This window comes from Cetorhinus maximus, chromosome 15 (assembly GCF_964194155.1).
Source record: "Cetorhinus maximus chromosome 15, sCetMax3.hap1.1, whole genome shotgun sequence".
NCBI classification, from domain to species: domain Eukaryota; kingdom Metazoa; phylum Chordata; class Chondrichthyes; order Lamniformes; family Cetorhinidae; genus Cetorhinus; species Cetorhinus maximus.
This window is the reverse complement of record NC_135893.1, coordinates 49,782,337-49,802,803: the sequence shown is the minus strand read 5'-3', so window position 1 is coordinate 49,802,803 and position 20,467 is coordinate 49,782,337. Positions and strand designations below refer to the sequence as shown.

Here is a 20,467-nt window from a genome sequence, read left to right as displayed (position 1 = left end):
TATTGTGGTGACTACATAAAGTTATAAATGTTTTAAGACATCAGTGAGAATTATAGAATATTAAAATATTCTGAAAAAAGGCATTTTGTCAAAGCTTTTCATCTTGCAATCATCAGGACAATTGCAAGAATACCAATGTCAGGGGAAGCAACAACTTTATGGGTGGTTCATTCCTCAGGGCAATGCCTTGACCAATCAGAGTCAAGCTGCCTAGTTTAAAATTTCAAACAATGCTTGGCAGTTAACTGTCAGTCACCATTAACCGGTGCATTCTTTATGACAATGTCTCTACCAATCAGTGTCCACTTGCCAACCGAACAGGACTCTTTTCTCATACAGTGTAAAGTTGTTGCTTCCCCTGACCTTGGTATTCTTGTGATTGTCCTGATGAGTGCAAGATGAAAAGCTTCGACAAAATGTCTTTTTTTTTTAGCAATACTCAAGTTCTGCACTACCAAACGACTATTAATATTAAAATAATCATGACATGTTTGATGAGGGTGAAATTTGTCTTGGGTGTTAGTGCACTGCTAGCCCATTTTAGACTCCACTTGATGGTCTCTACCATTCACTTCATGTGTAATATGGACTATTTGTGTGCTATTGTCCATTTTACGCTACTTCACAAGATGAATCTCACTTCCAATAGCTATAGTAGACCTGTAAATAATCATGCAATATCATATCACTTCTTATAACATTATCAATATTCGCTGATATTATTCAAAACGCAGAAATCTAGTGGATATGTTGCATTCAGAGACAGAATTATATTTTGAATAGCAACTTTCAGCACAAAAGAATAAAATTCCTGAGGCGTACAACTTTGTCACACAATTAGGCTCAAGTTATAAAGCAGGGGACTTGACTACACAAAGGATGCTAACACTGCATACTTTCATCACAAATTAACAGATTAGCTTGCTTGTTGAAATACTTATCTTTACCTGATACTCAAAGCTCTGGTTGATCTTCTTGTCATCCCAATGCAGTTCCACACTCTCAGTAAAAGAGTTTTGAGTATGTTTGGCAGATCCACAGCCGTGCAGAGACTGTATCAGAAGCAAAGGCTGCAGCTGGAAAAACACAACAGTACTTCAGTAAAATGGCTGTGCGTGGAATTTGCCTCAGTTACGGCAATAAAACCAAACTATTATTGTACAATGTTCCCACCTCACTATTTTAGTTACTATTTGCCATCATTCTATGGTCTTACTCACCAGATCAGCTCGAAAATTGAACTGGAGGATGTGAAGTTCATGGGACAGAACCCATTGTATATTCAGACAGAGACATTCAGAATTAGAACTGTACCTGCTGGAGCCTTCTTTATCATTATTCTTCCTACCAGGCTTTCTCTGCTGGTACATGTGTGTATCATTGCCTCAAATGGGCAAAATGCACAATGCAATTTTCAATACACTGCAGAAGATGTTTGAATTTTCCTGTGTCAGTTGATTGTTGTGCTAAGGACAAGGAGGCAACTGTGAAGCAACTTCACAAAGGGTCATGGACTGTGGTTGGTATAGAATAGGCAATCATGGGCCACAATTTCAATTTGAATGATGGCAGTAGGAAAAGAGGACAGATTCAAACTAATAAAGGCAAATTTAGCACCAATGGTAGAAAGTTTATATTCACACAAAGCATGGTGAACATTTGGAATGGTAGGGTGATGTAGGCCTAAATCATGGGGAAAAAAGTTAAAGGAACAGCCAGATAAATTGATTTGGAACTGTAATTCCTTTTCCTGGATGAATGAGCTTGGATCCACAGCTGGATTTCTCCAAGTATGAGGGATTACAGACTGCACATGAGTGGTGCTGAGAGCAGCATTCATAAACTGAAAGGGATTTCACTCTGTGTGCAGCTGGTTTGTGATCACAGCAATCGAATCCTGTAGGTGTGCTCGCTTCTCTCTGAGCTCTCGTGACTCGTGCATTCTCAGTCACTCCCAGGTCAAACCCAGGGTAATGCTCTGGGAACCCAGGTTTAAATCCCACCATGGTAGTTGGTGAAATTTGAATTCAATAAAAATCTGGAATTAAAAGCCTGATGATGACCACAAAAACATTGCCACTTGTTGTAAAAACCCAACTGCTTCACTAATGTCCTTTAGGGAAGGAAATCTGTTGTCCTTCCTCACCATATCTATTACGCCAACTAATTAATCCACACCATCTGAAGCCATTGGCAACAATATCCATCATTTCACCCACAGTTTGCACAAACATGAGACGTATCCAGGCTGCAGCTAACCCTGACTATAATCATTATCTGGCTAATCTCCTCTAGGCCTTTAAATTCTTAGTCACCTCATCCAATGTAAAAGACTCATTGCTTTACTGCCATTTAACAACAAAAACGTAGAATATGTAAAATTAAATAAAAAATGTCCTGTAATTTCTAATGAATCTGGATTGGGTGAGAAAGGAATCAAACAAATTTCAACACAAAGGCTATTGCGTCCATCAAGTGAATGAGTAATTAATAATTGGCACCAAATTGTAAAGGCACTACGCTTTCAACACTGAACCATAAAGTTCTGTCAATCAACACTTCTGGGCTAAATTCAACTCTTGCTTCATTGTTTACCCCACTTCAGTTCCATGACAAATTCTGATCAAAAGGTCAACTCAGCTGTGGAGCACTATTCCTGCTGTTCTAATAGACTGCACAAATGCTTGGATTCTCATTCATATATCGTGCAACGTCTCTGGTTATTAGGGGTGCTATAACTTGAATTTTATATATCGCATCTTTCTGATGTTCCAGAGCACTTCACAGGCAGTAAGGTGTCTTTAAAGTGTACACACTGCTACAGAGTAGGAAACACAATTTAGATGCAAGTAAGCATCATTGTGGTTTATCTTCATCTGTGGTATTTTGATTTCAAAAAACCTTTACTGAATGTGGTCTGCAAAATTTGGCAGGATCAAGCCCACCATACAAAGTGGGTTTAACATCACTTGCCTGAAACCTTATTTGTTATTCTGCCTTTAATGATCCACATTTGTCCACTGGACTAGTAATCCAGAAACCCAGGGTCTGGGGACCCGGGTTTAAATCCCACCATGGTAGTTGGTGAAATTTGAATTCAATAAAAATCCAACTGCTTCACTAATGTCCTTTAGGGAAGGAAATCTGCTGTTCTTGCCTGGTCTTGTCTACCTGTGACTCCAGACCCACACCAATGTGGTTGACCCTTAAATGCCCTCAGAACGAGGGCAATTAGGGATGGGCAGTAAATGCTAGCCTAGCCAGCGACGTTCACATCCCATGAACGAATAAAAAAACCTCTCTGTGGCACGTATTGCAGAGTTCTGCCTGAACGGTCCAGGCAGTGGAACCTCATTTTCAGCAGTCCAATTGTCTGTTCTATTATTATCCTTGTAGAGGCATGGGGGCATTTGTCTCTCCTCTGCTGGGCTTTGTGGGTTCTGCACAGCTGTCATGAGCCAGGTCTTCTGAGGATCCCCCTGTTAGCGAGGAGCCGACCCTGCAGTTACACAAGGGGAGCAAAAATCTGTGATACCTGGGAGTGACTGAGAATGCACGAGTCACGAGAGCTCAGAGGGAAGCGAGCACACCTACAGGATTCAATTGCTGTGATCACAAACCAGCTGCACACAGAGTGAAATCCCTTTCAGTTTATGAATGCTGCTCTCAGCACCACTCATGTGCAGTCTGTAATCCCTCATACTTGGGGAAATCCAGCTGTGGAGCCCAATCCAGCTGCTCTGGCTGCCCTGGATCTCAGGGTCTACAGCGAATCTCACAAAATCATCAGGCCTTTTGAACATGGCACTGGTAAATTCCCATATGCATGTCTGTGAGGGTGACTGGGAGATGCCACACATGTCCTCTGTGGAGCCCAGCTGCAGTGACTCATTGGTACAGAAATTCAAGGCTGCGGTGTCTTTCAAGGCTGCTATTCCACTGGGCCGCTGATCTTCCTGCAGGTACTGACAGAGGTCGGTGACTGACAGAGGTCGGTGACTGACAGAGGTCGGTGACTGACTGCCGTGGCATGTTCAGTTGCCTTTGACATGGCCTTTCTGACATTGAAGTTACTGCACGTGTAATATATTTGGTTATGCGCCATTGCTCGGCATTGCACTGGCCCCTGGTTGACAGCACCCCGAGCTGCCTGACCCTCAGCTGCCACCTCTAGTTGTCCTTCTGGCTGTTGCTCCCTTGGCCCTGGGCCATCACTGCCTGTTCCTCTCCTCACCTGCAACAGCAGCGAAAAGCACTGGGAGCACAAGACTCATCCCATCTGCAACAACTCAGCCTCCTCTCTTCTTGTTCAACAAAGTTCCTCATACAAGAAAGCAGCTTCTACTCAGTCCAAATCTACCAGGAAGACTGCCTCACATGCTGCACACCACCTTTAACCAGTCGTGAATCTGAAGGCATGTGGTCCTTGTTTGCCGTTGACTTAATCGCAAAGATACCATTTAATCTGGCGACCATGTGTTTTAACGAGTATGTGCTGACATGCTAATGCATTAAAAAAAAGGTTCTCACCACAGGAACCAAGATCTGCCTTTAATCTGTTGCCAGCTTAATTCCCAACTTTCATCCTGCCATCGGGAAGTTGATATTTCACCTCCCGCACAATCAAGTGTCCCCGCTCGCCTTATTTCCAGCTCCTGCGAGCAGCATCAGATTCTGCCCATAGGTCTGAAAGAGGTTCCAGACATAGAGTGGAGTTTTGCGAGGTTGGGAATTAGAAAGATGAATGAGTCGGTGAATCATGGCACTTGGGGACATTTTGCTTCACAAATGTATATTTTATTAGAATGCTTATCTTTTGGTGTTCTCTATGACTGACTTGACCTTACAGAGCAATTCTATTCCAGAACAAGATATTCTGGAATTTGGATGTAGTTGTGTATTTAACAGTAATTCTCAGATGATCAGTACCTATGTTTGCAATCCAGTCTGACATGATTATTGGGCAATGGCTTATCCTCTCCAAAAATATTTTATTTCTTCTAAAAAGGAAATCTTGAATAGCAATAGAAATATAGACGATTATCTGATGTCGTGCGTAACATTTTTGGATGTACAGCCCAGTTCTGTTAACTCATTGTGGTGACCCCATATCACAGAATCACACCGTGCAGAAGAGGCCCTTTGGCCCATTGAGTCTGCACTGACATATAACATGGGAAATGCCAAAAGAGAAAGGGAGAGTCCCATTTCTGTTAACACTATACAGGGCATCGGTGTAATGGTGGAAAAGGAATACCTGGCCTGAGGAAAAGTCCACACATGTGTCCAATGCCGTTAAGTTGCTTTCCAATTTGCATTCCAATGTAAATTTAAGATCAATGGGTTGGCCACCATTCCAGGCAACATGGGCCTAGAGATTAAACAAATCTTAGTCAGACTTCGTATTGTTACAATGTACATGAGCTTACAGTTCATATTAAACACAGTTGATGTTCCAAGTCACTCTTTGGTGTTCATTACAATAGCCTGGTTTGAATTTTAATCAGTTTGAATTGGACCTGGGTGATAATGTGGGACCACTGCTGATCATAATACAGGCCCACCTCCAAGTTTGTTATACTCTATGTTGAATTAAAAGTAAAACCCTAAGCTATTTTATAAAAATATCTAAACTGGACCAGTCTTCCCTTTAGACACAAAGGGGAACACTGGGCAGGAAAGACTGACAGAGAGTACAGAGCAAAAACGCTTTCAAATTGGAATGACTGTTGCATCAAGAGCAGATAGGATGACAATAAACAAAAACAGAATTACCTGGAAAAACTCAGCAGGTCTGGCAGCATCGGTGGAGAAGAAAAGAGTCGACGTTTCGGGTCCACATGACCTGACTCAGTTCTGTTGAAGGGTCATGTGGACCCGAAACGTCGACTCTTTTCTTCTCCACCGATGCTGCCAGACCTGCTGAGTTTTTCCAGGTAATTCTGTTTTTGTTTTGGATTTCCAGCATCCGCAGTAGTTTTTTGTTTTTATCTATAGGATGACAATAACCTGATAGGAGGAGAATCGTGCTGGGGAGACAAAGTTTGGACCGAGTGAGCACAGGTGGTATGTATATGGCTGACTTTAAGTCTGTTACACTTTCTACCTTATTACTTGTGCAGAGTGACATTAGAAAAATCAGTAGCTCAAAAGCAACTCAAATGAATGAGGAATGCCAGACATTTAACAACCTCACCAATCTATCATTTTTCATTGGGATATAACAATCATATTTTACATTGCACAGTACCATCAACCTGCCACCTTTAAAATTCACGAAACAGAAAAGATGCACAGATCAACTTTTCAGTAGAGGAATGATTTTGGGCTGGTTTCTCAATGCGCCGAGGTCTACACTCTGCTGGAGAAAATGTCAGGGGCGAGCTTGTCCCCATTCCAGCAGATTGCCCCACTGGGATCTTGGGGAGGAAGTCCTGCCTCTGGGAGCTAGCTGGCCAATCAAATGGCCAGCAGCTCTGTAGTCTCAGCAGCGCCACTGGCTTTAGAGGCCACTGCTGGGACTGCATCCAGTCCCGAGCAGCAAGAGGCCATGGAGTCGGTGTTAAAGTGGGAGGGATCTTGCTGGAGTCAAGCTAATATTCCCCAGCGAGGGTGGGGGCAAGAGGGTTACAGGGTTGGGATGGACGGGGCAGGGGTTTTAAATCCCATGTCAGTGGGAAGAGCGTATGAGGCCCTTAAGTAGACTCCTGACAGCTCCCTGCTGCTGGTAAAATTGTGGCGGGGGCAGGGGGTAGGCAGGGTGCCCATGGCATTTACAGGACCCCCTGGAGAGTTGCAAAATCCAGCCCTTTCTTTAGAAACTATTTTAAAATGTCATTAACTAATAATATGTGTACTGACACTACAAATGGAGTATCCATCCTTTAGTAACTGAATAAATAACTCTTTTTGAAGTGAAATATTTGATTCTGAACATTCAATATTGTGAGGGATGTAACAATGTTAAGATAAATAGTTTGCTTTAGGATTACACAAAATACACCACACATTTTTTATTCCATGTCACGGGGTCTCACTATGTAGTGACATCTCTGTGCTGAGTCAGTCTGTGCTCCAGTGATTATTTTCTTTTGGCCACTTTGACGCAATGTTTTATAATTATATTCTGTAAAAACAATCTTCAATAAAGTAATACAAATAAGGATCATCTGATTTTAAAGGTTGTTCTTGGCAATGTGCCTTCTGAGACATTTCCAATCGGGCAAAAGTTCAAAAGATTTTATGCAATTTCCACTATCGTTCATGTAAAAATATCAAATAGCCTAGTTTGGCGGGGTGGTGGGGGGAGATCAGAAAACTGTCTGGCAAGAGTCTTGCCTCAGAGCATTATTTAGTGCGTTAAGTATGGAATGGTATTGCTGCCATTAGTACAGATGTCTGTGGACTGGAGCAGCCTCCTCTTTAATCATAAAAGGCCAAGTGGTTAAGAAGGGATGGTGGGGAATACATTATACATATATATATATATATATATATATAAAGAATCAGTGATAACTCTCCCCTTCCCTCTCTGGTTCATTATTCCAACCTTTTGATTGTATTTCTTTTCTTTTCTTTCAGAGAGACACTGTAGTTCAAACTTTTTCAAGGTGAGTTGGAATGGGTGCTGAAGGTTGGCTCTGCTTTCCAGTCGATCATTATCCAAGTTCAGAGAGACTAAAAGAACCACCTGTTCAAAGGAAACATTTTTAAAAAATATAACTGACCATTTAAAAAGCTCCACTAAATATTACTCTCCCGATATCTATTGCTACCATAAACTTTTGGATTAACTCTTGAATGGGATTCAATCCAGAAGTAGAATTACTGGTAAAAGAAATGGTAAATGCCAAGGAGAATCTGGGAAGTGGCTTCCAAACACCAATTTGGTTGGGTTGAATTTTCCCCAAAGCCTTTAAAATGGATACATTTTTGACAGTTTGAGAGTGGTCCTTACCGGTAGCTCCTAGAGAACTGTTTTACACAACGCCAGATTTTATCTTTAAGCAGTGAGTGGTTAGGATCTGGAATACACTGTCTGAGAGTGTAGTGGAGGCAGATTCAATTGCGAGCCTCAAAAGGGAATTAAATAAGCACCTGAAGAGAGAAAATTTGACAGGCAACAGGAAAAGGGTAGGGAAATGGGACTAACTGGGCTGGACTTTTCCATTGGATAGGCTTTAAAAATGGTGGGTGGGACCTGAATCTGAGATTCCAGCCCCCCATTCCCAGCGTGATCAATTTTCAGCAGAGCAGGATAAGTGAAGGGGTTGGGAGACCACACGTTGATGTCCTGGCATTGCTGGCATCATTGTGGAAGTGGGTATTTCAGGCATTTTGCAACTTCAATGGAGTCAGAGTGATTTTGGAAAGTGATTTAAACCAGCTCATAGGTGGCATGAATCCTATGCGAACCATGGTTTGTAGTCAGGAGCTGTATAAAAGTTCAGTACAAAATGTGTTATCCACTTCACATGGCATAATGAAATGTTATAGCCTAAGTTATATATGTTTTTAAGGCAGTGAGTGATGATAGTATTTGTTTAATGCTCTCTTGCCTTTATAAAATAATGTGGTGCCAGGTTGTTACTTCTGACATCTGACAAGTGAATGAACAGCATTGTGAAAGTAGAAAAGCCTTCAGATGCATTAAAGTACATTATCCATTGGATAAGGCATTATTCTGCATTGTGCTATAGTGAGACATCCATATCTGAAGGTGTGAAATGTACCCATTGCTTTGATAATTTCCTTGAAGTTCAACTCAGTCATCTGTTTGGCTGTTTCAAAGCTTTGACAGGTGGCTGAGCTTCTGGCTGTGTTCAAAGGCTTTAATAGATTCAGCTCAAGTGGGGTTGTTAATACTGTTGTTCGATGGAACTCATTCTGAATGCTCGGCTGACTTCAAGCCCACTAATGGAGCAGTATTCAATGGATATGACAGAAGTCTCGTCCGCTGACTAGATAGCCAGCGAGAGCCCTGTGTTACCTCTTTTAGGGAAGGCCCACTGCACCATGTGCTGCTCAGACACCTGACAGGCCAGAAGTGGGCCATCTCCAAAGATCAAGAACCATGGGGCAGAGGTCCTGTCTGCTGGGAGTTGCCAACCAGAAGCTGGCAGCTCTATTGAAAGGCAGCGCCACTGGGGAGGTATGATATCCACCTGAGACCTAGTATCGTCATTGGACTCCAGGCCATAGGTGAATGAAGGAGGAGTTGCGGAGTAGAAGTAGCGAGGGAGGGAAGTGAGGGGGATCGGCAGCAAGGGCAGTGGGTCGGCTTTTTGTGGGCCCCTCACTTCCTGGTGCACCTTGCAATCTGGCACTGAGCGCCTTTGAACAAGGGACCCCCCCGGAAACCCCCCAAGCAACTGCACACAGGTTTGCTTGTTGTACTCTTGTACTCCCTGCATGGTGAGCCCCCCATCCTCTGCTGGATTCTGGAGGATGAGAGGGGTAAGGGGACTAAAGAGGGATTGGGGGGTATGAAGCGGTGATGTGGTTTTGGGGATATGGGTGGTTGAGCGGGGTTGGGAATGAGGGTTAGGAGGCCTCACATTCATCTCCAGAACTGGGCCGATGCCTTGGTGAATGGAGGTGGGCCTTTTAACCTGGGCACCTCAGCATCAACCTGTCTCTCTCTCCACCAGAGGCGGTAGGCTTGACTCCAGCCCATCCCCATCTTCCCACCATGAAGATAGCGTTGGCAGGAACTGCCATTTAGAAAATGGGATTGTGACATCAGGGAATCTCCCAACGCCCACCTCCATGATGAAATTCTGGCCCACTGAGTTGCTCTTGCAAAAAGTGACACAAGATCCAAATGGCTTCCTCTGTGTTGTAACCATTCTATAATGAAGTCAACAAAAGAAAATTGAGCGTAGTGTAAAATAAGCTGATGATTCACTGGGTTGTGAACAAGACTAAATTGACCTGCCTTTGAATTTGGGAACCAAGCCAAGATTTCTAAACACAAATAGTCAAACTGAAGCAACAAAAACTCCAGTGTCAAATATTTAATGCTGAGATTCTGACCTAGAACACTTTGGGGTGTTGAGGATGTCGGGACATGGTGAATCTAGGGCAGGATAGGACAAGGACCAACTTGTGGTTTTAATCTAAATGATGTTGTTGTCACAACACTACATCATCCCTCTTGATCGAATGGAGCATATCGATCACACAAAGCTCCTCCCCTCAGTAAGCATGACTGTGCTTGGTCTCCTAATTCTTTAAGCATTCCACCATTACAACCCATTTCAAATTGTTCCAAGCAGAAATAAAGGAAAAGTCAGATACCTTTTGTGGAAGGTCACAAGAACCCGAGAACCTTCTCGTAATGTTTGACTTTAACAAAAAAATTGAAATGTGGGATCCAGCCCAAGGAAGGTCAGAGGCTGGGAATCCTGCAGCAAGTAATTCACCTCCTGACTCCCCAAAGTCTGTTCGCCATCCACAAGGCAAAAGTCAGGAGTGTGATGGAATACTCCCCACTTGCCTGGATGAGTGCAGCTCCAACAACACTCAAGAAGCTCAACACCATCCAGAACAAAGCAGACCACTTGATTGGCACCCCATTCACCACCTTCAACATTCATTCCCTCCACCACCAATGCACAGTGGCAGCAGCATGTATGTATTTACAGGTTGCATTGCAGCAACTCACCGAAGCTTCTTCGACAGCACATTCCAAACCCTTGACCTCTACCACCTAGAGGGACAGAGCCAGCAGATGCATGGGAACACCATCACCTGCAAGTTCCCCTCCAAGTCACACACCATCCTGACTTCGAATTTTATCGCCATTCCTTCACTGTCGCTGGGTCAAAAACCTGGAACTCCCTCCATAACAGCACTGTGGTTGTACCTACACCACATTGACTGCAGCGGTTCAAGAAGGCAGCTCACCACCACCTTCTCAAAGGCAATTAGGGATAGGCAATAAATGCTGGCCTAGCCAGCGACGCTCACATCCCATGAATAAATAAAACAAAAGGCTGAATTTTGGCCATAAATTCCTAGGAATAAATTCTTTGTAAACACAACAAATCTCATAAGTCACTGTTTCCATCTTATTATCAGTCACAATAAAGCATCGATGTGTAACAAGCAAACCTGATCCTTGTTGTCCCAGTTAATTACAATGTCATCCTGGTGACTGAGGAGAGAATGAGAAAGTTTCGTTCTGAGCTGCAACTGCTGAGGCAATGGGATGGCAAACGGATGGAAAAAGTTCACTACAAAAGAATAACAAAGCCTTGTTATCTTGTTTGAAATGTAGAATATAAATTAATAAATTATTAAATAAATTGAACTTTGTTAAATATAAAAATAAGTTGTGATACGTCTGCTGGACTAATGGTCAAAACGTTCAGGTTGGAAGATTAAAATGTACAATTCCATATTATTTTCCCAAATCCCACAAATTAGATTTTACCACGAGTTTCATGGCGCCCAAATATCTTTGGGAAAGATCCACTGTAGCTTCCCAAAAATCCCAGTTCTTTGTCTTCCCATGTGGCATTGTGACTGAGCATGTACGTCCGGCCAATCTTCTGATAAGCTGTGTTGCAGACCAGCTGTTTAGGAATGGCTTTCAACTGTAAAGGCAAAAAAATACAGGTCATTAAAAAGTAATTGTGTATCTGCTATTATTGGAAAGAAACAGGAGACCGGCGCAGTGCAGTTATCAAAGAACAAAATTCTTGGCTTAAATTAAGAGGCAAGCGTTGAGTAACCCAGACCATCTGTTAGTGTAAATGTCGTAAATCTGCTCCCAGTAGATCTGAATATACTGGAAAGGACAGAAGTCCCTAAGGACCTGACACTCATTTTCTAAAATATAGCCGAGAGGGGAACTGCTAGCAAAATAGCAGGAGGGTATGTTTTTAAAACATTCTACTCCTGTGAAAAATTGGCGTTCGTAGCAACAAAGAAATATCAGCCAATCACACTGCACATTTTAACATCTCTCACTAAGCCACTCAACCAATAGAAATCAAAACTCTGATAATCTAGCTATGTAGTGAGCAATCACCATGCAGGATGTTTAAGAACAACAAGGACGATTGTAACCCCAGTCGTAGCTGGGCAGTTTGTCCAGGTTACTTAGGATAGTTCCTGATTTTCACCTACTTAACAGGGCAGGTGACAAGGTCACTCAAGCAGAGCTGGAGGAGTCCTTTTTCACACATACATGTTATATTTTATATATTTTAACTTGGTGGCTTGAGCAGAAAATCACAGTGAGTTTACCACCAGGCAAGGCAGTGGCAAACCCCCCACAGAAAGGCCCCAGCACCAGATCCCAGCACCAGACGGGCAGTCTCCTAGCTGCAACAGCTGGAACGTGGCTGATGGGATTTAAATGAATCGCCAGGCTTCATTTCTGGAGCAGTGAGTGATCTTCCTTCCCGCACCACTGCACACCTGCCAAAGCCAGTCTAGCATTAATATCAGGGCCAAAGAAAATTCTGGTGCAGTGACCACGCAGGAAAAACTCCTATACATGTTGAAATGAGGCACTGTAAACATTTGGTGGCTGAGGGAATATGTGACAATGCAATGGAAGGTACATGTAGCAGAATACATCACCTCGATGGTGAACAGTAAGTTAAAAAGGGAACAAATTACATTACTGAAAGGCTGTACCAGCAGAGGCCTGAATGTCACTGTAAAGCTATAGGACAGGACATGATAGACAACTGCAATCACATACATACAAAATTAAAAGCTGTACTGACACAGGGAAATCACCCCACACATAATTGGCTGTGTAGAAGTTCACCCTCATTATCCTGGTGGTGGTGGTTGGTGTGTTGTTGATGATGTTCTACACCATCTTCCTTTTGGGGATCCAAACTTTGCAACTGTTACTTATTTAAGTCAATTCTGAACCAGCTGTCCATAGGAATACGGTACACCATGGGGTGCATTACTGTAACTTTGACTACCTTCTTGGGGGCATCTCTCTGCTTGCCCACCCCAACACTTGACTTACACTGCTTACCCTATTGCCTTGATGTCTATTTTCTGAGGATGACTGTGCATCATTGAAGCCATTCCCTGTGATGGAATGTGGGGGTTATACAGAGGTATCAGCTCTAAGGTAGTACCACGTTAGTGTGCCCGGGGTAGATTCTGACTCTATGATAGTGTAGGATGGCAGGTAGTGTGCAGAATCTTGGTCATCCCCTTGCTTTGGAGGTGGGGTGGGGCCTGGAAAGTATTGTAAAACTTCGTTGGGACAGGTCCGTGACGCTGTCTCTCCTTTGGGGGAATTTCCTAGAGGTGGGGGTGACCACGGGAATCAGCAGCCTGCTCCACAGAGACGGGCAGCCAATCGATCCAATTAAGGCCCGAATAAAGGGCCATTATCCCAAGCTGACTGAAGATTCCTGGTATTGGATAGGCCTCCTCTCAAACCCCTGACGTGTAATGCTGCAACAACAATCATCCCTTTGGGGAGGTTCCCCCTCCACAATGGTGGCCCTATGGGCCTTCTATTTTAAACATATTCCGTGGCCATCCCTGGGAGCTTCCATTTTGGGGCACCCTTGTGCTTACCAACCTGCCTCAGCAGTGCCCACTTGGAATGGGGCTGTTGGTCAGCCTGTGCTCCCAATGGGCCTGCCATGTTGTAGTCACTCCCGCCATCCCTAAATGGATGGTGAATGGGGAGGCAGCCTGTAAATTGGCTGCCTCCCACGCAGACAGCAGACACTAGTGGGGCCAGGGCCTGGAAATGGTTCCAACCCTCAATTATTTTCTGGGGTGATTCCACCCAGCAAGTCAGCAGTCAGTTTTACATTTCTCCAATGGACATCAATGGTAATAACGCTTGTGAGATATCTAAACTGGGCTGCCGACCAGCTATCGCCCAATTAACACTATTTCACAAAGTTAAAATCTATCCCCTGGTGTAGAGCTGGATAGAAAGGTAGCTTGGATAATCAGGCAAAGACATTGGTATGTTCTTAGAAAAAGTAAAAGAAATAGGATGAAATGTACAACTATTAATCACATAAATAAAATCAACATCATGCTAATTAAATCACAAAATATCAGTTGTGACACTGTACTGTTAAAAGAACACAGACATAACGTGTTAAATCAAATGATGGGACAAACCTGTGCGAATGTGTGGGTCATCTCGAAGATTTCACTATAACCAGAACCTCCAATAGTTAAAATGGTGAAAGCATTCAGTTTATTCTCATCCAACATGATGTTGAATGTTCCGTTTATCACATTTGCAGAGTAATTAACCTACAAAGAAAAAGTTGCCAGCATTAGTAATGAAAGAGTTAAATTAGGTTATGTTTATTTTATTTGTATTGTTTTGTAATTAAATGGAATGTTAAAATGTATATAATAAAGCACAAAGGCTACTTTAATACATTACATGTATCTATCCGCAAAAAACAAATATATGTACACCATAAATGCTCAATACAAAGTTCAGGCACATAAAGCTGTGCTTGTAGTTTCTTTAATTAAAAAAACTCTACAGATTGTAGTTATGGTTTATTAAGCTGCACTTGTGCTTTTGATGACTAATTGTAGAAAATAATTTATCAGTTCAGGTTTACAGTAACCTGCCAGAAATTATTAACAATATACAGAAAGCATGGTAATATATTTATCCTGTCCTCGATCCTCTGTCAAATATCTCTTCCTGGACTCGTGAGCTGGCAGTGACCCAGGATTGTTAAGTCTCCTCTTACACTGACAACGCTGTACGCATGCGAAAGGAAGTTCATGGTGTGGTAGGATTGTAGTCAATGGGACGGGGCCTCATTCTCCATGCCACAAAATCTCTCAAGGGGAATTAGAAAGAATGAGAGCAGAACTGTGCCAGGATATTAAAAAAAACACATACAATGTTTACAGAAGTGGTAGAAAATGACTCAAGGAGAAATGTTCAAGAAACTGTAAAGTTCTAATCACTGTCAGAGTGTGAACACAATTCAGCTGGGCCAAGTAGCACTGCTATTGTGGACAATAAATTAAAAAGTGCACTCCATTTTGGGTGTGGTCCAATATTTTCTGTTGCAGCCCAAGACTTACTGCTGTAAACGTAATTCTGGTTCATGGCTTGCACAAGCCCAAGAAAAGCACTTTGACTTATATTGGTGAATTTGACCAAAGGAATTAATGAGACAAAAATAAATACTTAGGCTTCTCAGCACGAAATGTCTGACATGTTGGAGGGAGGTCGTCTTCAGCTTGGTTGGAGATCTTCATGCACCCACCCACCTGACTTCCCATTCGATTGAAACTGAAATTCCGCTAAGGGATATAATGGGTGCCTGGTGCCCAATTTCCCATGTCCTTCCTGTGCCCATTGCTTTCAACACAAGGTGAAATGTGTTTGTTAAAAGAATTTTACACTGTTTTACTTCGGCGACTTCAAAATGGTAGATATCACCTTTGTTGCAATTTCTACCGCTGCAGGAAGATAACGGAGGGCAGGGATATTCTGTAAAACTATCAGCTGCAACTCTTTGCTGTAAAGGGAAGTAGAAAGAAACCAAACCATCAGTTAACTAAACCAAAACATTGTAAAAGTTAGCAAGGACAGTGAAGCACACAGGAAATTATATCACAAGTATTGAAGGAAAATCTCATATTTGAAAGTAATAATACTAGCAGAAAATCACTGTATGGTAGCATCATGGTTATGGTATTGAATAATAATCCAGAGGTCATGAGTTCACTATCCTGCCATGGCAAGTTATGAAACTGAATTTAAGAAATCCGATGAGTTGTTGGCTAGTGCCAGGAAATGACAGTGAAAAGCTGCTGGGTTGCTGGAAAACCTAACTGGCTCACTAATGTCCGACAGAGAGAAGCCAGGGAACAACAGGCCAGTGAGTCTCACGTCAGTGGTAGGGAAACTATTGGAGAAAATTCTGAAGGAGAGAGTCTATCTCCACTTGGAGAGGCAAGGTTTGAACAGGGATAGTCAGCATGGCTTTGTCAGAGGGAGGTCATACCTAATCAATTTTATTGAACTCTTTGAGGAGGTGACCAGGTGTAGATGAGGGTAGTGCAGTTGGTGTAGTTTATATGGATTTCAGCAAAGCCTTTGACAACGTGCCACATGGGAGACTTATAAAGAAGGCAAATGCATATGGGATACTGGGTAATTTGATAAGGTGAATTTAAAATTGGCTTAGTTGTGGGAGCTAGGGGGTGATGACAGAAGGTTGCTTTAGTGACTGGAAGCCTGTGTCCAGTGGCGTACCACAGGGATCTGTGCTGGGTCCCCTATTATTCGTCATTTATATAAACAAAATAGATGACTATGTGGGGAGTAGGATTAGTAAGTTTGCGGATGACACAAAGATTGGCCGGGTGGTTAACAGTGAGGTTGAGTGTCTTGGGCTACAGGAAGATATAGACGGGATGGTCAAACGGGCAGACAAGTGGCAGATGGAATTTAACCCTGAAAAGTGTGAGGTGATACACTCTGGAAGGAGTAATTTGACAAGGAAGTATTCAATGAACGGCATGACACTAGGAAGTTCTGAGGAACAAAGGGACCTTGGCGTTTGTGTCCATAGATCTCTGAAGGCAGAGGGGCATGTTAGTGGGGTGGTGAAAAAGGCATATGGGACACTTGCCTTTATCAATTGAGGCATTGATTATAAAAGTAGGGAGGTCATGTTTGAGTTGTATAGAACCTTGGTGAGGCCACAGCTGGAGTACTGCGTGCAGTTCTGGTTGCCACATTATAGGATGGGTGTGGTTGCACTGGAGGGGGTGCAGAGGAGATTCACCAGGATGTTGCCAGGGATGAAATATTTAAGTTATGAAGAGAGGTCGGATAGACTTGGGTTGTTTTCGTTGGAGCAGAGAAGACTGAGGGGTGACCTGATCGAGGTGTACAAGATTATGAGGGGCATGGACAGGGTGGATAGGGAGCAGCTGTTCCCCTTAGTTGAAGGGTCAGTCACGAGGAGACACAAGTTCAAGGTGAAGGGCAGGACATTTAAGGGGGATGTGAGGAAAAACTTGTTTACCCAGAGGGTGGTGACGGTCTGGAATGCGCTGCCTGGGAGGGTGGTGGAGGCGGGTTGCGTCACATCCTTTAAAAAGTACCTGGATGAGCACTTGGTATGTCACAACATTCAAGGCTATGGGCTAAGAGCTGGTAAATGGGATTAGGTAGGTAGGTCAGGTGTTTCTCAGGTGTCAGTACAGACACGATGGGCCGAAAGGGCCTCTTCTGCACTGTGTAATTCTGTGATTCCACCCCTATCTGATCTGGCATGACTTCAGTCACACCCTATTTGGTTGATTCCTAATATTTCAGGAAAACTACAGATGGACAATAAATAGGGCATCACAAGCGTCACCGAAACAAATAAGGTATCCAACAATAAATGATTTTTAAAATTTATTCTTTCAAGTGACGTGGGCATTGCAGACAAGGCCAGCATTTGTTGCCCATCCCTAATTTCCCTTGAACTGAGTAGTTTGCTCGGCCATTTCAGAGGGCAGTTAAGAGTCAACCCACATTGCTGTGGGTCTGGAGTCACATGTAGGCCAGACCAGGTGAGGATGGTAGATTACCTTCTCTAAAGAGACAGCAGAGAGTCAGAAGGGCTTTTTAAAAAAATGACAATTGATGATGGTCACATGACTGAGACTAGCTTCCCATTCCAGCGAAGTTAAATTCTACCAGCTGCCATGGTGGGATTTGAACCCATGTCCCCAGAGCATTAGCCTGGGCCCTGGATTACTAGTCCAGTGACATTACCACTACGCCACCATCTCCCCCAAATAAATTTCATCCTCAGTAATATTGCCCAGCCTCTTTTAGCAATATTTTTGAATAGAATTGTAAGGAATCATGGAATGGTTTCAGTACGGAAGGCCATTCAGCCTGTAAAACCATGGCAGCTCTCTGCAAGAACAATTTAACTAGCCTCACTCCCCCATTTTTTCACCGATCTCTGCAAAATGTTTGCCCTTCAGGTGATTATCCAATTGCCTTTTGGAAGAAAATATGGCCCAAATTGTATTCTATATTCAGTGATTATAGCAAATGCTCAGAATCTGAGCAATCATAGTGTGTTGAATGGACTTTAGAGTGTAAGAGAAGGCACATTTTCAATCATCGGACATTTGTTCAACCGAGGTTTTTAAACTGAAATAACATTGGTTAATTACAGTATAAAGGTTTTATTAACTTATCTAGGATTCCTTGATCTCTTTTAGATTACTGCTAACATTGTTCCTCTTACTTATAATGTTGATTTCTTCCCTCCACAAGTAGGATCACATTGGCAACCGGCTCGTACTTTAGCTTCAATGATGCATCCACGTCAGTGTCTTTGAGCATACCATAGCAATCAACCTGAGCAAATGATGGCATAGCAACATAGGTACAATGTTAGGATTGGATGCAATTTCTAAAATATTTGTTGGACAGTGGTAGGGTTAAGCCCATTCAAACTCAGGGAACCAGACAAATGCACAATTATATATTTGTCACTTTACAGAACAAACAGTGCACATAATACATTGTCCACCCACGACCACTATGCAGAGTGCCATATCTGCTTTGCAATTGCTTTTAGCAGCATTATCCTGCCTCTCCATTTCTTCATGTCTTTAGAAGCCACTACTTTGTTAAAAACAAACTGTAAAATGCAAAAACATGTTAATCTGCTGGTGTAAGTGAACTATCATATTTTTCCTGATATTACTGTGGGATATTTTACAGCAGGTTTATGTTGGTGTATGTGTGCGTGTGTGTGTGGCTAATTTAATTAAATTAGAGACGATTAGACTGCAAGTTTTAAGTTATCAAAGAAGTGAGGTGTAAAACAGGCGTTTGAAATGGAGATGAGTAAAGCTAGAGTGAGGTCTCAGCAGATTCAGTGTGAATGAAATCTGCATTTTTAGATAAGTGGAGAAGTGTTTGATTTTCAAAAGGACATGGAAAATGTTTACAACTGGCAAGATAAATAAGGCAAAGTGGTTATGTTTATTTTTCCCAAAAGTGCTGGCCATAATGATAACATGAAAGATTTTTATATTCTGGGCAAAGTAACTTCTAAAGACAAGTTGAAACAATGGGATTTACAAATCAAAAGGGATAAAATATATTTAAAGAAGGATGGAAGGCTGTGCGAGGCTTGGCCGTGTGTGACCTGAAAGGTGACTGTGTGAAACAGACTTGGGGGGGAAAAACCTGCCGCCACCTTGCAGAAGTTTACTGTTTCAGTAACCAAAGTTTTGTTAAAAGCCTTTGGAAGTCTATGTCCAATGGGTGCTTGTGACAAAACTGCTGGATGACTTGATAAATTTGGAATCTATTTGGACTGTTGCCTTAAAGGGGGTGTGTACTTGGGGGTTTGGTTAAGTAGAAATTTTGGGAACTGTTATAACTGTGTAACTGTAATCTTGTGTGAGTTTAAGATTTTTTCCTTCTTTTGTTAATAAATGTTTTAACTTAATCTTTAAAGTCTCCAAAGGTGGTAGTGGGCTCGTTACTTCTGACTTTAGTGCGCAAGCCTTCTCATAATAAACACAAATTGCAAAATCGTTGTGATAGCATGGCCAAGTTTCCCTCGTGGATTTGGTCAGCCTGGCAAATATCACCTGCCATATTGTAATACTTGAAATCCCTCAGGGTTTCTGTTGGTTTCCTGTCACTGCTAATCAGCAGGACATTTGTGAAATTTCAGGGATACTGTGTGGTTTCTGGGAGCTTCCTCATTGCCCTGTAACTTCTGTCATGGAAAATTCTTGAAAAAGGCAATTAAAAAGAAATCGTTCAGCTCGATGTCCTTCCTCAGCGGGCTGATGGGGCCGTATGTAGAGTCGGGTTGTGGCCTGGGAAATCACCCCTGGGCAGACAGCTACTGGTGTTTCCAGCTCTCATGGGCTGGTGGATGTCCATTGCTTGTGTCCACTTGCCCCATGCAAGTGAGGTGCTGACACACTCCAGTGCTGGAGGAGCTTAAGCAGCACAATCCTGGCTTAACTCTCGAGATTGCACCCCATCTATGTTCAGGCACATTGTCTCTTTAATATTGTTATTTGGAAACAGTTTTACAAACTAATTTTAAAATTAGTCTCTAGAAATGATTATTAACAAGTAAGAATTTACAATGAAATATTTCCCAACAGTTACCTTGATACTGAAGGGCACTCCAAGCTTCTTGATGAAGAGGATCGTATGTTGAACTTCAATATTAAATTCAATGGCAGCACCCAATGTAAATCGTCTGGAGGCATCCAAACTTAACTTCATATTCTTGGAATCATATTGAATGTCGAACATCGAGCTAATTTCGGTGTCTGAGAATCAAAAGGGTGGCACAAAGCAATATGGATTGGCAAAACTGTGGACTTCACACATTATAACTTCAAAATCGTTTGAACGAAAATCTGGTATTTTAGTAGAGTTGTTAACTCATGTAAAATAAATGGGTCTATACCGGCGTTA

The 20,467-nt window shown here is 42.5% G+C and overlaps 1 protein-coding gene across 1 annotated transcript in view; it reads right to left on the bottom strand.

The window, feature by feature from the left end:
* The window catches only part of LOC144691151 (uncharacterized), a 369,111-nt gene that overhangs the window by 78,471 nt on the left and 270,173 nt on the right, over positions 1-20,467 (bottom strand). The window contains exons 50-58 of the mRNA XM_078559217.1: positions 20,153-20,319; positions 18,255-18,367; positions 15,431-15,509; positions 14,131-14,268; positions 11,438-11,600; positions 11,116-11,237; positions 7,550-7,690; positions 5,258-5,371; positions 948-1,076 (exon numbers count right to left, since the gene is read on the bottom strand). Coding sequence (XP_078415343.1) covers positions 948-1,076; positions 5,258-5,371; positions 7,550-7,690; positions 11,116-11,237; positions 11,438-11,600; positions 14,131-14,268; positions 15,431-15,509; positions 18,255-18,367; positions 20,153-20,319 — 1,166 coding nt within the window. The remainder of the gene's footprint in view (positions 1-947; positions 1,077-5,257; positions 5,372-7,549; positions 7,691-11,115; positions 11,238-11,437; positions 11,601-14,130; positions 14,269-15,430; positions 15,510-18,254; positions 18,368-20,152; positions 20,320-20,467) is intronic.